The 15,502-nt window shown below is 28.2% G+C and overlaps 1 protein-coding gene across 1 annotated transcript in view; it reads right to left on the reverse strand.

Moving 5' to 3' along the window:
- Positions 1 to 6,790: 6,790 nt before the first annotated feature.
- The window catches only part of LOC136985832 (E3 ubiquitin-protein ligase RNF123-like), an 86,476-nt gene continuing 77,764 nt past the window's right edge, over positions 6,791 to 15,502 (reverse strand). The window contains exons 24-31 of the mRNA XM_067283202.1: positions 15,326 to 15,413; positions 14,472 to 14,574; positions 14,261 to 14,400; positions 11,476 to 11,664; positions 11,243 to 11,403; positions 8,496 to 8,629; positions 8,053 to 8,236; positions 6,791 to 7,970 (exon numbers count right to left, since the gene is read on the reverse strand). Coding sequence (XP_067139303.1) covers positions 7,844 to 7,970; positions 8,053 to 8,236; positions 8,496 to 8,629; positions 11,243 to 11,403; positions 11,476 to 11,664; positions 14,261 to 14,400; positions 14,472 to 14,574; positions 15,326 to 15,413 — 1,126 coding nt within the window. The 3' untranslated portion in view covers positions 6,791 to 7,843. The remainder of the gene's footprint in view (positions 7,971 to 8,052; positions 8,237 to 8,495; positions 8,630 to 11,242; positions 11,404 to 11,475; positions 11,665 to 14,260; positions 14,401 to 14,471; positions 14,575 to 15,325; positions 15,414 to 15,502) is intronic.

The raw sequence follows: 15,502 nt of genomic DNA on the forward strand, positions 1-15,502 counted from the left end.
TAAAAAAAACTAACGTTTTCGATTAAAGCAGTTATTGTGAAACCCTTGCGCTCCCCAACGTTAGCAAATACCGCTGAAAAAATTGAAATTTACAAAATTTCAATTTACAAAAGCAAGCTGGAAGAGGCATGCATAAATGCAAGGGACACAGACAGCCAACTGACAGCTTGGAAATTTACAATCAAAAAATTTAACACACTCTTGTAGTCTTGCCTTAGTTTATGTTTACAATTTTCATCAATTATTCCTTAACAATTTGCTACTATGTTTATATAAAGTATCACTAGTAGATTTATTTTTATTTTTTACTTTTTATTTCTATTACTATTTTGATTTTATTGTATATTTATATTTGTATATATTATTTTTCAGTTACTTTCTTGTTCTTTTTTCTGTTGTTGATGTTTTGAATTTCTGTTTTGCAAGTTAAGCCTAAGGATGGCCTATTGAGTAGGCCGAAAACGTTAGTTTTTTCAATAAAACTATCTTGGCAACACAAAAAAGGTGTAGTGTGGTGAATTAAACTAATTATTTGCTGAGCACGTATCTGTTTTATATAATTTAAATGATTCTGAAATAAAATAATTAAAAGACTAAACTTTCAAATAACAGTTTCTTTAACATATTTAAAACCAATACAAATGTTCCTTGATACTTACTTGGCTAATCATGATCATTTGCATGTTTTTAAATCATGCTTTCTGTCCAAAAAAGGATTTAAATTTGTAATACTGCTGGATATAGATATACACAAATCATTGGATTATATACAGATACTTTTAATGTCAAATTATAACATTACATTTTATAATTTAGTAATTTTATAATAATACATAAACAGATTTATCTTTTTAATGTTTGCATTTTAAAATTTACACTTATTCCATTTATCTGTAAATAAACTCATAGTTTTAATCTTTGTATATTAATTTTAAGAATTGTATATAGAATTGAAATCAATAATTGTATAATCACACAGATTAAAAATTTATATATATGTTAATGGAATGATTATGTATATGTAACTCAATGTATTATATTGTAATTCATATGTTCTGATATTTGAATGGATCAGTGATGAAGGATTTGATTTAAAACAGATTTTTTTCCCTTATAAGTTATGAATAAGTAAAAAAGCAAGTTTACTTACTACTGTATATTATCTTTCCTTTTATATTTATTAACTTAACACATCTATAAAATAATTAAAGCTGATTTCATCTTTACAAACTATTGATTCTTCCTCATGAGGGATGTATAAATGTCTTAATTATAATTAGTACTTTTAATCGTTCTATTTGTATAGGTATTTATCAAATCACAAAATAACTTTACTTCAACTATAGAATAAAATTCAGAACTCATACTCCTACTTTCGCATCTCCCGCCAATTTTACAGCACCGCGCTTGCTTCTTGTCGCCCTCTGGCGGTGAAAGTAGGCGTTAGCTATATATGTTGGCTATTTCGCCAAATGTTGGCTATATGTAGTTGTTTTTCTAGGTATCAGAGTTGCCAGATTTGGCTACCCTTTTTTAGTTTGGCGTAAAAAATATCATTTGGCGCATTGGCTACTTTTTGGCCACATATTATTTATAAATATATTATTTAAATAAAAATGCACTTTAAAATGGTGTTCCGTCGTTTTTTTTATTAAGTAGAGACGCAAATAAAACAAATATTTGTTTTTTCAAATAAATTTTTGTTTGTCTTTATAATAAATGAATTTATCTGTTTCTAAGTAAAAATTGAAAGTGTCTGTAGAAGTAATTTTTTTAAATATCCTTTTTTGTGATAAAGTTTTAATAGGCCTACTTATTACTATAATGTAGACAGATTAATCCTTGAATAATAAAAGTATAAAAAATAATATTAATTTTCCTACTCCAAATAACTTATCAAACCACAGTTATTTAATTTGAAAGTTGACTGAGATTTCTTATTAAGTATGACATATATTGAGGACGTTCTGTATTTAATAATAACGGATGAAATTTGATCCAATAATCTAATGTCTTATATCAGGAGTCAGGCCGCGACTCCACTAGCCGTAAAACTCCTCGCCGTAAAAGCTTTTAATCACGTGACCTATTTGCGTTTGCGCTCGGATTGCGGTGGAGGTCCGGCTAGCGAAGCTTTTTACGGCGACAGTACTATTACGGTGTATACGTGATATATCGATATCAAGACAATTATATTCTACGAGTTTTCTCTATACTATAATTACAAATATAGTAAAAGTAATATCTTTACTTTCTTATATTGACTTTTATTATTATATTATTAAGATAATATACAGCATTTATAAGCTTAGCTTTTTTATTATATACTCCTCTAAATTGAAGGATTTTTCTTTGGCCGTTCATATCGCGTGTTTTAGGCATCCATTATTATAATCGGGATACCTCTTGTCGTAGATACATGAATACTTTCGGATGTTTTCGATAAATCTTTCCAGATCTTCTAGAATAGCCACGACAGAACGTACACAAAAGCTCGTTTTCCGCCATTTTCGCACCGTGTCACGATGACCTAGATTTCACTGACTTCTGATTGGTGGATGGTACCGGTTTACGGTCGTATTCACTTCGAAAGTTGAACACTGCTCAACTCGCTTTTACGTTGGTTTTACGACTTGCTCAGGCGCAAAATATCATGGTCACGTGATTAAAAGTTTTTACGGCCCTTTTACGGCTAGTGGAGTCGCGGCCTAAGAAGGGATTTTTGGAAATTCCCCGCAGGGGGACAGGGAGAGGATTTAAGGCTTAACCTGAAGAATGGCTTCTATTGTACTATTTTAGATGCAATTTTTTGTTTTTGACAGCATTTAGTCTTCTTTGAGTTTTGTATTTATCGAGTACTTAGGTGTATTAAATTGGTAACATTTCAGACACTGTTATAAATATTTTTTTATATATTTTGATTTTTTAACTAAATGTTCGAACCATTTTAAATTCGAATTTGCTATTGTATATTGGTTCGATTATAGAACGATTGTAAACATTCCAGAAAATTGATCAGGTTGAAAATGTGGGTCCACCGGGAGGTCGGCCGGAGTAGGACCTCCTTTTTCTCGGTTAACAGGTCGGTAAAACCTGCCCTCTGTCCTCGCTCCCCTCTTTTTTATTTCGTCCCCTCGTTAATTTTCTCGCCAATGAGCGAACTTTGTCTTTAGTTCCGTTGTGACTCAGTTTGAGGGGAGGGGAAATACAGTCATTTCCCTAAGACGGGTCGGTTTTCGGTTTGGAATTTGGTTAGTGATGTCAAAATAAAGACTAATTTAAATTTATATTTTGCCGGTAGATTCGGGTTCTCACAAAAACGTTCATTTGAAGCAGTAAAATGATTCCCAGCAATAAGGAGTATGTGTTATATAACAATTACTATGGTTGTTGAAGATTACCGTTAATAGTAATAACTTAATTTCCAAATGTACAATATTTACCAAATAATCCAAATTATTTGCCCAAGCAATGCCGGGCTCATTTTCTAGTTAAAGCATAATTCAATATATTGTTATTACCTTGTAAAATAATTAATTCTGGGCATCATTAGTCAAACACATTCTTATATAGGAATGTGATGTGAAAATTTCTTATAATATTGAGTTAGACAGATGAATAACCAAAGAAGTTAAGAGATGTGATTATTCTGAAGAACCTGTGTTCAAATCCTCTATGTTCTCAGAAATTTTGTGTGGGGTCTGGCCTGAATGAATATTCCCACCATCTAATCATTCTACTGTATTACATCTGAGTGAACCAGCAGCTGGCATGAATAAAAGGTCTTCTTAGTGCTCTTAGAGTAAAGAATTATAAAAAGAATGTAATACAGAAATTCCATTTAAATTTTGTATTTTTACTTTAAACAAAATTTTTATATTTAGGAAACTAAAAAAAAATTGGTAGGTTGTTATTACAAGATAATCAAATGGAAATTTTACTTGAGAGGCTGAGTTGGTAGTACTTAATTGACTTGTCATGTGCCACTAATTTATTTTTTAATACTTCAAATTCTATTCTTCAAGTCCATAGCAAATAAATGTTTGGGATAAATTTTTTCATGACGCACAGCAAGACAGTAATGAGCACGGCTGACTCAAGACATTATAAAATACACTGCTGGCCATTAAAAGTGCTAAACCAGGAAGGAAAGCAAATAGCAGAATAATATTTATTGTACACATACAGTACAGGGTGTTTCAAAAAGAATCATACGATTTAAAAAAATCATAACTATTCAGCTTTTAATCCGTTTTGATTGAACAATGTACAGTTAAAAAGAAGAAATTCTCAAGTTTTACATGGTTGCCAATTGGTAGCAATGCATGCTTCATTCACCTGTCTCTTCCATATTTTCAAGATGGCAACTGGACAACAGAGAACTGACTTTTCTCACAGTTAAAGACTGATGACTTCATTTTCCAGCAGGACAGGGCACCACCAAACTGGAGCCTGGAAATTCAAGAATTTTTGAATACAGATTTCCCAACAACGGATCAGTCACATGGGACCTAATAATTCAGCTTTACATTACTGGCCTCCTAGGTCACCAGACTTCTCTGTTTGTGATTTTTTTTCTTGTGGGGGTATAAAAGACTCTGTATATGTGCCTCCTCTTCCAGCTACAGTGGTCAAACTTCAAAACTGCATAACAGCAGCAGTGGATCCAAACGCTTGCAAAAGTTTGGACAAATTTCACTACCGTTTGAACATATGCCATGCATCCAAATGTGGGCACATTGAGCACCTATGATTTAGTATGTAAAAAAAACTTGAAGATTAGTCCTGTAATATAAAAGTAATCTTAAGTGTGTATCTCCATTACTTTCCAATACATCCGATTTAAAATTATTATATAATTTTAAATCGGATGATTCTTTTTGAAACACCCTGTATAATGGGAAGAAGAACATAATTAAATTCACAGATAATTTTGAGGTACAGAGCATGCAGAAATCAGTACCCAGAGCAGCTGCCTCTGGCAGCAAAACAGCTGTAATCCGGATGGGCATTGAGTTGAACAGAGTTTCAACAGCAGGTACGGGTATAGTAATCCATGTGGCTTCAACTCTGCCAGAGTCATCTATTGTACTGGCTGGAGAGTGGTGGTGTGCCAGTTTCTTGGCAATCATTAACCAGACGTTCTCAATTGGTGACAGATCTGGAGAACAACACGTTCTCCAGATCTGTCTGTGTTTGCCAGGGCAACAGTAGAACACCCTCTGTATTTTGAAAGGTCAGGACAGCAAGGGCAACATGCAGTTGTGCATTGTCCTATTGAAAGGTAGCATGACGATCTCAAAGATAGAGCACAGCAACAGGTCTTAACACATCAGAAATGTAACACCAGCTGTCCAAATTACTGGCTATGCAAACAAGAGGCAACTGGGATATGTACTCAATGGCACCCCTTACCATCACTCCAAGTGTTGGGCCCGCATGACAATGACAAATGCAAACTGGGAAAAGATCATTCCCCTCGATGCTTCCACACAGATACGGCTATCTGATGCTGTATGCAGAACTAGGCTTTGTCCGAAAAGATGATATGACACCACTCCTGTGTCCATATTCATTATTGAATGCACCATTGCCTATCTGCTGCAGTATCAAGGGAAGCCACAGCAATGGTCATGTGCTAATAATCCATTGTTCTGCAGACTGTCTGCAGATGCTTGCTGTTCTGAAAACGACCCAATTTCCTGACTCGGGGTATATGATCCCGCAAGGTCATGTGAACAAGATGTCGGACGTTAGAGACCAAGGTTCGTTGAGATCCTGCATTTCATTCTGTATGGCCCTCATGGACCCAATGATTCCACACTCTCATGACAGTCATGGGATCATGACCAATGCAAGCAGCAATAGCACAGAATGATAAACAACAGCCCTAGTAGGCTACAATTCTACTATGATCAAACCCTGACATGTGCTGGTAGGCATTCCTTTTTCTTACAAAAGCATAACAAAACCTTTACACAAGCAACCAATGTGCAAATGCAATTTATATATGAGAAACCTGTTCTCTGTCATTTGGGTTTTGAGGTCCTTGCAAGGACAGCAAGGCCTTTTGGATTTTGTTGTAGGTTGTTTTGCCCTACTGCTGATTGTGAAGGGGCCTCATAACAGAGCTTTGGAGTACCAAAAATATAAGTCTGCCATTGAGTGGAAGTCAGTAGGGCAATTGGTCTAAGATCCAGACATAGAAGGGCTCCAAACTTGGCCTTTGGTCTAAAATTTATTTATTTGGCACGGAATTTATTTATACGTATTTATGGTTTTCAGAAAGGGATAGTGCTTCACATTTGTGATTCCCCTTCTTTTTTATACAGATTGTAGATGGCCTTACTCCTACCTGCTTTGCAAGCATGAATTGAAATGCTGATCACTTGCATATCCCAGTATGTTGCATCTTTCATGCAAATTTCGCATTTGTTGCATGCCGCCATCACGGTGTAGCAATTTTAACGGCCAATGTGTATATTCCTTGCAAGTAAACTTTTCATCTGATCAACTGATATAATAAAATATACCCAAATTCAACAATTTAAAGAATAATTTTAAAACTTAAAACTTTTAAAGATAGAATTAATATTTCAATATGCTGTTTTATCACTTAATTTATTACTATTTTTCTATAAGCAAATATTTTTCTGCACATTTTTTTAAATATGAAATTATAAAGATCATAAAAAATCTTCATTATATAATATTCAATAAATAAAATCTTTACAAAAAATGTAAAAGAATTTCCATAAATTCTATTAAAGATACAAGATTATTTAAGATATTGTTTTGAAATTATGTTTTTATTTGTAGAAAAGTGTAAATTAAAATTTACATGGGATATCACATATAGATAATTATCAATCAATCTTATTTAGGAAACTCAAAACTGGATATCTGATTAATATAACTAATTACATTCTAATATAAATATAAATTGCTTAAACAGGTTCTACCTTACATTTTTTCAAGTAACATTTCAAAACAAATTATGGGAAGTTAAGAGTGAAAAATATCACAGTAAACTTACAGAACTAATTTGTTCATTTAAAATTTAAGAAATATTAACATTTTTTAAACAAAGTTTAATTATGTTACAAAAACTATAAATATTAATTTAACGTATTTTTAAAAGTTTTAGCAATATTGTACATTTCAGGATGTTATATTTAAAGTGTATTTAATTAAAATAGACTGGTGATACTTCAAAGCTAACTTGAAATACTCGAGTATGAAAGTAACGAGGAAAATTTATATTTTGCAAGTATTTTTGATTGTATTCAATTTGTAGTTTCAGTGTATTTGATTGTGGTGCAAAATTTGTTGAGAGATAATGACTAGTTGTATACAATAAAAATTAATTGAAAATCTAAATTTTTTCCATTATTTTCTTAGTTTACTCGAATATTTACAGTGAGTCCAAAGTATCACCAAATATATTTATATGTATATATATATATATATATATATATTTTAATTAAATCAAAAAATTTTAAGTCTTTACACTGTTTAATAAATCAACATAAAATGCTTTTCTTTCAACATTTTAAGTGTCTTTTGCAGTCCAAATAAATTTATAAAGTTGATCTATAGGAAGCATTGCTAAATTTTTCTTCTGTAATTTTGGCATAGTATTTAAATATATCAAAGCAAACAAATTTTAATTATAAATATCACTTATATTTAAGTACATTGCAATTTGTTGTACATGCAAAAGTATTCAATGAAAAGTTTTTCTGTAGCACATGTAAAGAATTCATATGCATTCAAATTAAATAATAATCTTTTTTTACTTATTTACACAAATAATATGCTGTTTCCATTTCTAAAAAACTGTTCATTTTGAGACTGTTTTGTTAGGTGTTGGTAAAAGTACTTCACCATCTGATGATGTCACAGTGTCGACAATGGCCTTACAGAAAAAGCATTCTCGATGACTTAACAGGTGAAGACTGATACAAGCTCTGTTAGGAAAAATATTAATGATATGAGTTAATATTTTATAGTTTTATGTTTTTAGTTTAACAATCGGTTGTTTATTCATACCTGCAAGATTCATGACCGCATGGTTCAAATAAAGCAGATTTACGATTGGCATAACAAATAGTACACAATTCTTCCTCATTTATTATTTTATCTGCCTGTGCCAGAGAAATTGCATGGTGTCGAGATTGTAACAAATGAATTAATTGCTCAACTTTTCTAATTTCTTCCTCGCTGACTTCATTAACTGCAAAAATAATTACACAAATAAATATATAAATACTTTTTATCAAAAACTAATTAAGTACATTATCCTGTAAAAGTTTTAATAAAACAATAATTTCTATATTATTTCATTAAAGAAGCAAAAAAGTAGATGCAACTGAAGACTAATTTAAAGTTTAAAAACTAAATTATATGTTTTAATAATGATTATTAATATTGAAACAATTTCATTTTCTTTATTTTTAATTATTTTTGAGAAAATAAATGTAAACGCAACTCACAGTTTCTTAAATTAAAAGGACGCTCTTTGGCACGTTTTCCTACAGAAGCAGTTGCCACTTCACCAAGAAGAAAATCTAAACAGGACGGTTGAAAACTTGGTTCTGCCAGAAGCGCTATGATTGCACATTCGCGACTAAATTTTAAAACAGATATCAGATTAAACTGTATTATTAAATAAATAAAATTAATTGAAAATATATTATATTAGATGATTAATTATGCAATTAAAACTTTCTTCAGCTAACCAAACCTTTTATTATATATAAAAATGTATTTTTGCCTATTTAAGCCAGCTCCAATTATAGAAATTCTTGCAACAGAACAACAAATGTTATTGAACTGAACCACCACTTACATTTAAGTTAACACAAAATATATTGATATACAAAATTATTCATTCAAATTTAAATTGTTGTATGATTTCATAACAACTTTTCTGTAACTGCATTGGCTTAAAATATTTTTACATATAATAAATCATTTGGCAACCTGAAAAAACAGAGTATAATTCAAATTTTACAATATGGTGCCAAGAATTTTTCAATTTAAAGAAAAATTAATTATACATATATTAATTTAACATCTGTTTACAGTAAAATTAATACAAAATAATATTCAAGTTAAAAAAATATGAGGATCATTCAATGTTTTCTATATTTTTTATCATAGCAAAAATATTGAGAAAATTGTCTATTTTAGAAAGCTAATATTGAGGAATAACTATTTATGAATGCACTTATATCATGATGGAAGTAAACAAATTGCTTAAGCACACAATGGACATTACATTCCTTTTTCTGTCAATGTAATCTGATTAAAAAAATAAAAGAATATAGCATAATACATAGTAAAAAGTTACTGTTATATAAATAGATTGACTGTGTTTTAATTTTGTAATTTTTATTTTATTACAAACTGTTTATTATGAAATACATAAGATGTATGAAATAATAATCTACATTGATTTCTCTAGTTTATTAGATACATCTTCAGTTTTCTAGTAGCAGTTGTTGTTGTTATCTTTTTTAAGAACTTAACATCACAAAGAATAAACTGAAAAATAAGAATTAAATTCCAATCTTACATAAATGTATTGTAGAAAAATACATGAAAATTCAAATTTTCTTTCCTTTCTGACTTAAGAGGATAAGCAACTTCCAAATTCTAAAACATTACATTAATAATGACCTAAAATTAAGAATATAAAAAGACAAACCAACTTTGCAGAGAGAAACTTTTGTGTATTTTTCTACAATACATTTACATAAGATTGGAAAATTAATCTGACTCCATCATTTAAATAATCTATTTTTTAAGAATTAAATTGTTTAATTTAACATCACAAAAAGTAATATGCTTTATTAATTACATTGAAAAATTTACAAATCAAATATTTAAAGTATTAGCATTGACTAATTCATTGGAATTATAGGCATTACGCACCATAATATTTATTATGCTTTAATATTTGTAATTGTAAACATATTTTTCTTTAATTTTCTATTATTATTTGAAATGAAAACTTTGAGATATCAAAGTTTACTTTCTTGTTAAGCCCTCTTATTCCAATGTATGTTCAGCTTCTTGCCAGATAAAGAGCTTCATATGAAATACTTTTTTCTTGTTATTCTTCAATAATTTTCATAAAATATACTTTGACTTATGTGGTTTTAAAACTTGCATATTTTTGCATTAAATTTATCCTTGTGTTAACATATTTAGATCCATTTGTCAGACATTTCTTTGTATGAAAACCAAAATAACTTATATTTTGGTTTTTGTTCTGTGAATAATTATTATAATCATAAACTGTGCAATGACCCATTTTTATTTCTAAATGAAACGTTGATAAAATATTAAGAAAAATCAAAAGTTACAAGAACTGTAGTAGTTTTTTTCCCCTCTTACTTATAGTGGGTTTGTCCAGACCTATAATGGGAGTAGCCATATGGTGAAAAATGGGTTTGATGTATCTGGATTGACCACCCATGAAAAATTTCTGGGGTCTTTAACTGCTCAGATTTTATCCTGTCTCTCTCAGAATGATAGGTTGACACCTTAGTCAATAGGTCACACTATGCTAGTTAGGCTGTCAACTATCATGTTTACCATCTCACCTCAAGTAGAAAAAATACCTGAATGCTGGATGAGCATAGCTGTTTACTTTCACCATTTATTTATAAACATTATTTTTCTGTATAATATATACATTTGTTTTTTTAACTTTTCATTCGAAATATAAAGTTAGTTTTATAAGGAGTATATTTATATTTCTTAAGAAGTTATTTCTTGATTAAAGTTTTGTGATAATCTGTAAAACTTTTTCATTGGCCTTTCTAAGTTTTTCTGAATGACATTATTTAAAAGAACTATATTTCAGTTTTATCTTCATAATGTTAAGTTTATAAAAGTAAAAGAACAAAACTTATCTAAATAGCTTTACCACATCATATTCCAAATTCATAAAATAATTAAGAAAATTTAAAAATTTAATTACATTTACATTAAACTGGATAAGATTTTAAAAAATTTGTTTATATATACATATTTCTAATGGATGAAAAATAATTATTAGATCAAACATTGTAGAAATTTGAAAAATTTGATAATATTTATAAATGATCCTCATAGAGATAGGATTTTTTTCCTAATGGATAGTAATGGAAAATGGTTTAAATTTATTATTATTAATGCTGTTAAAGAATGTCAATAATTTTTGAGTCATTCTAAATATACATATTATTACCTAGATGGTGAACCTTCCAATATCAAAGATGTCAATATTCCAGTTACAGCTGCTATTATAGGAAAGTGATCTATCGTTTCAAGCCCTGGAATTTCCATACTGACAACAAGATAAAAACAACCAGATCTTGATGTAACCCTATTTAGAACTTGGCATACCAACTATATTAATAATAATTTATGTATAAGTGAAAACAAATAATAATTTGTCAATTTATCTCAAAATTCCATTACCTGAAAGAGACGAGGTAAAAATATTTCTGAAGAAGGTTTTGAAACATCTGTAAATAATTCTGGCACCAAGTGCACTATCATTTCCAATACCCTAAGTAATGCTAATGCTAAATCAAAACAGGTGGCACATATTTTTAATTGACGTGAATCTATAAAAACTCTTTCAGGTCTATTAGATGCATTTTGAATCTGAAAAGAAAATAATATTTGCATAAAACTCTAATTTTATTCTCAGTTGTGTTATATTTTTCTTGTGAGTTATGAACATTTCAGCATTACAAAACTATACAGTTTGACAACAGCATTACAATATCATGTACTGAAAGAGAATTTTCAGTTGTAAATAATTAAAAAAGAACTTACTTCAATACTTCTCAATAAATAGCTAGTTTTATTGCTAACTAATTTCAAACTAAAAAAAAAACATTAAGAAACTAACCAAAAATGTCACTTTATTCTCAAAAAATATATTGAAAAAGATGTAATTTTATGAGGATTTTTTCATAACAATGTGCGAGTGATTTCAACTAAATTGTGATAAATGATAGAGCAATTTGAGGAGCACATAGTAATAGCATATTAAAATTTTTGACCCTCAGTGGAAATTGAGTAATAAAATAGAGTAATTTTCTTTAACATTATATCTATGGAGAATTTTTTATTTTCCACAATTTATTGGAACTCCTCTCAACCTAGATAACAGTTGGAAAATTGGTTAATGAAATAAAAACAACTAGTAGATGTTTTTAAGTGAGGTGAAGTTGCATGCCTGCAAGGGATGTAACTTTGGAGTTTGGAGTTTAGAAAGTTCTAGAATGTCCTAGATGGTTTTGGAATGCTTTTAAATAAAAAATAATAAGTTAATGATAAAAAAGAAACCTCTATATGTAATATGAAAATATTGAGAGATAGTTTTAATGTTGAGATTCATGAAATGTCTGATGATAAACATTCTTTTTCAATGAATTTTTGTAATTCATTCAACATCTCAATAAAATATATTTCTAATGAAAATCAATTGATGTTAATTCAGTTTCTTTCCTATAACCTACCAAACTTTATTATTTTCAACACTAAATTCACCTTACCCTCTTGCAGATGAATGTCCTCACTTATCTAAAAAAACATCCATTAAAATTGTCTTTATTTCATTAACCAATTTCCATTTATCATCTAAGTTGGAAAAAGTCCAAATAAATTTTTGAAAATAAAAAATCCTCCATAGACATAATGTTAAAGAAAATCATTTTTTATTTTTTTTCTTCTAAGTTCAAAAATTCTAATATTATAGTTAAAGTGCTCTAACTGTGATAAATGATAATAATATATGCTCCTCAGCATATATTATTATCATTTATCACAGTTTAGACAAAATTGGTCTTGCAATGTTATAAAAAATCTTTATGAAATGATATCCTTTGTTATAATTAAAAATTATGTACAAATCAGATTTATTTATATGCTTTTTTTTGAAAAAACAGATTAAGAGAAGAATCTATATTGTACATAACTCCACAGGAAGTGGCTCAAACTTCCTCTAGCATAATCAACATAAATAATTATTTTAACAATTACATGGAATACATAATGAGATTTTTCTCAAACATAATTTCTACAGACTAAAATCCATAACAAAATCTTCTCAAATATAATATTAAAATCTTTATAAAACAAATATTTTGTTTCAAAGATCAAATAATAAATTCTAACTACTAATTTTCTTGGATGTAGCCCTTGTAATCTGTAAAATATCCAATATATTTATGACCTAAATAAATGATACTTAATTTGTTTATTTTTAACACTAAATTTTTTTTTTTATTTAATGCAAAAATTAGAAAAATCTTGACTCGATATTAGTATATAATTATTAATATTCAAATTTCTTTAGAGCTTACAAAACATACTGAAATAAGGTTAAAAAATAAATAAATGCAAATTATTAAGGGCATATGGAATAAGACAAAACTGGCTGAAAGGTTTCTAATAAAGATACTGAGGGCCATTGGAGATAGAGCTGAAATTTTAGAAAAATTGAATGATAGAGTAAGTCTAAAAACTGTAGATCTATGGATATTAGATACAAGCTGTCAAGAGAATGTTCTTAATGCAAGTGTTGGTCACACTCTTCACAATATTGTTTTTAAAAACATTTACTTCAGTTAAATATTTTCAAAATAAAATAAAAGTGAATAAATCAATGCATTGCTGTACTCACAAATATCTAAGAGATTTAATTAATTCTATCAAAAGGCCATATAAAATCTAAAAAATATCACTTTTATGGTCTTACAGTGAAAACTTTTTCATGTTTAATTACTATAAATTGCTTTAATAATCAAATCCATATCAATTAATTACTGCTTAGATATATAAATGTGCTAACTATTTATATACAAAATTTACTGTATAATAAATTTTTATTAAAATATAATTCTAAAACTGTTTTATTTTTAGAATTATATTTTTAATATATATATACAACCAACCCCATTGTTTTAAATTTATTTTTTATATATACTTTATAATAAATTTTTAGTTTTTGTATTTTAATTTATTAAAATTCCTTTATTCTACTTATAAAAATTAATAATCACTATTATTTTAATGAATTCTATAAATTAGTTTTAATAAAGACAAATTCTACAATATTTTTATTAAAGAAATTTTAATCATTTAAAACAGGCTGCTTACTTTTGTTTTTTAAATATTTTGATAATTAAACGATTTTATTTGAATAAATAGATACAATGCATATTATAATCAAAATCAATTTCAGACTTACCTCTTGTAACATACCAATGAATTCAGAAAAAGCCCAATTTAATTGTGTAAGGACACTACTTAAAAATGCAGCTGCATGATCAGGATGTTCTAGTAACCATTGGACTATATGTTGTTGGAAAATAACAGAAGGACATGGTCCTATAAAATGTAGTATTAACACATTAATTATAAATCAATTATAAGAAAATAATATAAAATAAATTACTAACTATGATGACTTGAGGTAGCACATTCAGCTTGTTGTTGTGATTTTAAATTAAAACGCCTTGTCATGTGAGGAGGTAACGAATAACGAAAAGCAAATCCACAACCCTAAAAAAAATTCACTATAATTATTTGATATCACGAATAAATTTACTAAAGTTATAAACAGAAAAATGTCATTCTAAAAACATGTAAATAAGAGAAATTTATAGATTTATTAAATTAATTTATGACTGTTATATGTTGAGTTTATTAAATAATTATACAAATTATGATGTAAAATTAGCCCATAAGATCAAAGTGTTTAATTTATATATCATTTGGTCACAGCTTGTAATTGCTATTTTTTTAGCCAAATTTTTGATGTATTAAACCTTTTATTAAATAATGTTCTGTTTTCACAGAAAAATTTAATTAAATAAGTTTGAAAGAGTGATAAAAGTTGTCTTGTTTAAATTAATATTTCATTAGCAAGTGACAAATGTGTAATTTAAATTAGAAACAGTTTAAATCGCTGAATCATTTATAACTAAAATGTGCAGAGGCTACATTACAAAAATTTTCAGTGATTGTGTTTGTTAAGAAAGATCTAAGTTCTAAAATGCTACTTCATATAATTCAATTCTTTGTAAAGAAATGTTTTAAGTTTGCTTTGGATCAATCTGCATTCAATACTACAATAATACTGCAATATAATCTAAATAATATACTGCATTTCATATTTTGTAAATTTATGAATTGTTATTTTATGAATTAAAGTATTTCAAAAACTGTTTAAAGTTATAATGTGTTAATTAATAAAGCAATCTAAATGAATAAATACTGTATTTATAAAAATTTTATCAAAAAAATGACTTGCCTTCCATAAACGAACTAAAATCCAATTAGACTGTGCCCAAGCACGGTTTTCATATGGTTGTAAAAGAGCTTTTACCATTATTGTTTGACTGTAAATATAAAGTTATATATAATTAGATTTAATATATAAATAAAATATTGCACACATTCTCTTGTATCTTTATTAATCATTATTTCC

Source organism: Centruroides vittatus, unplaced genomic scaffold (genome assembly GCF_030686945.1).
Source record: "Centruroides vittatus isolate TY-2023 unplaced genomic scaffold, ASM3068694v2 contig_979, whole genome shotgun sequence".
Taxonomy (NCBI): Eukaryota; Metazoa; Arthropoda; class Arachnida; order Scorpiones; family Buthidae; genus Centruroides; species Centruroides vittatus.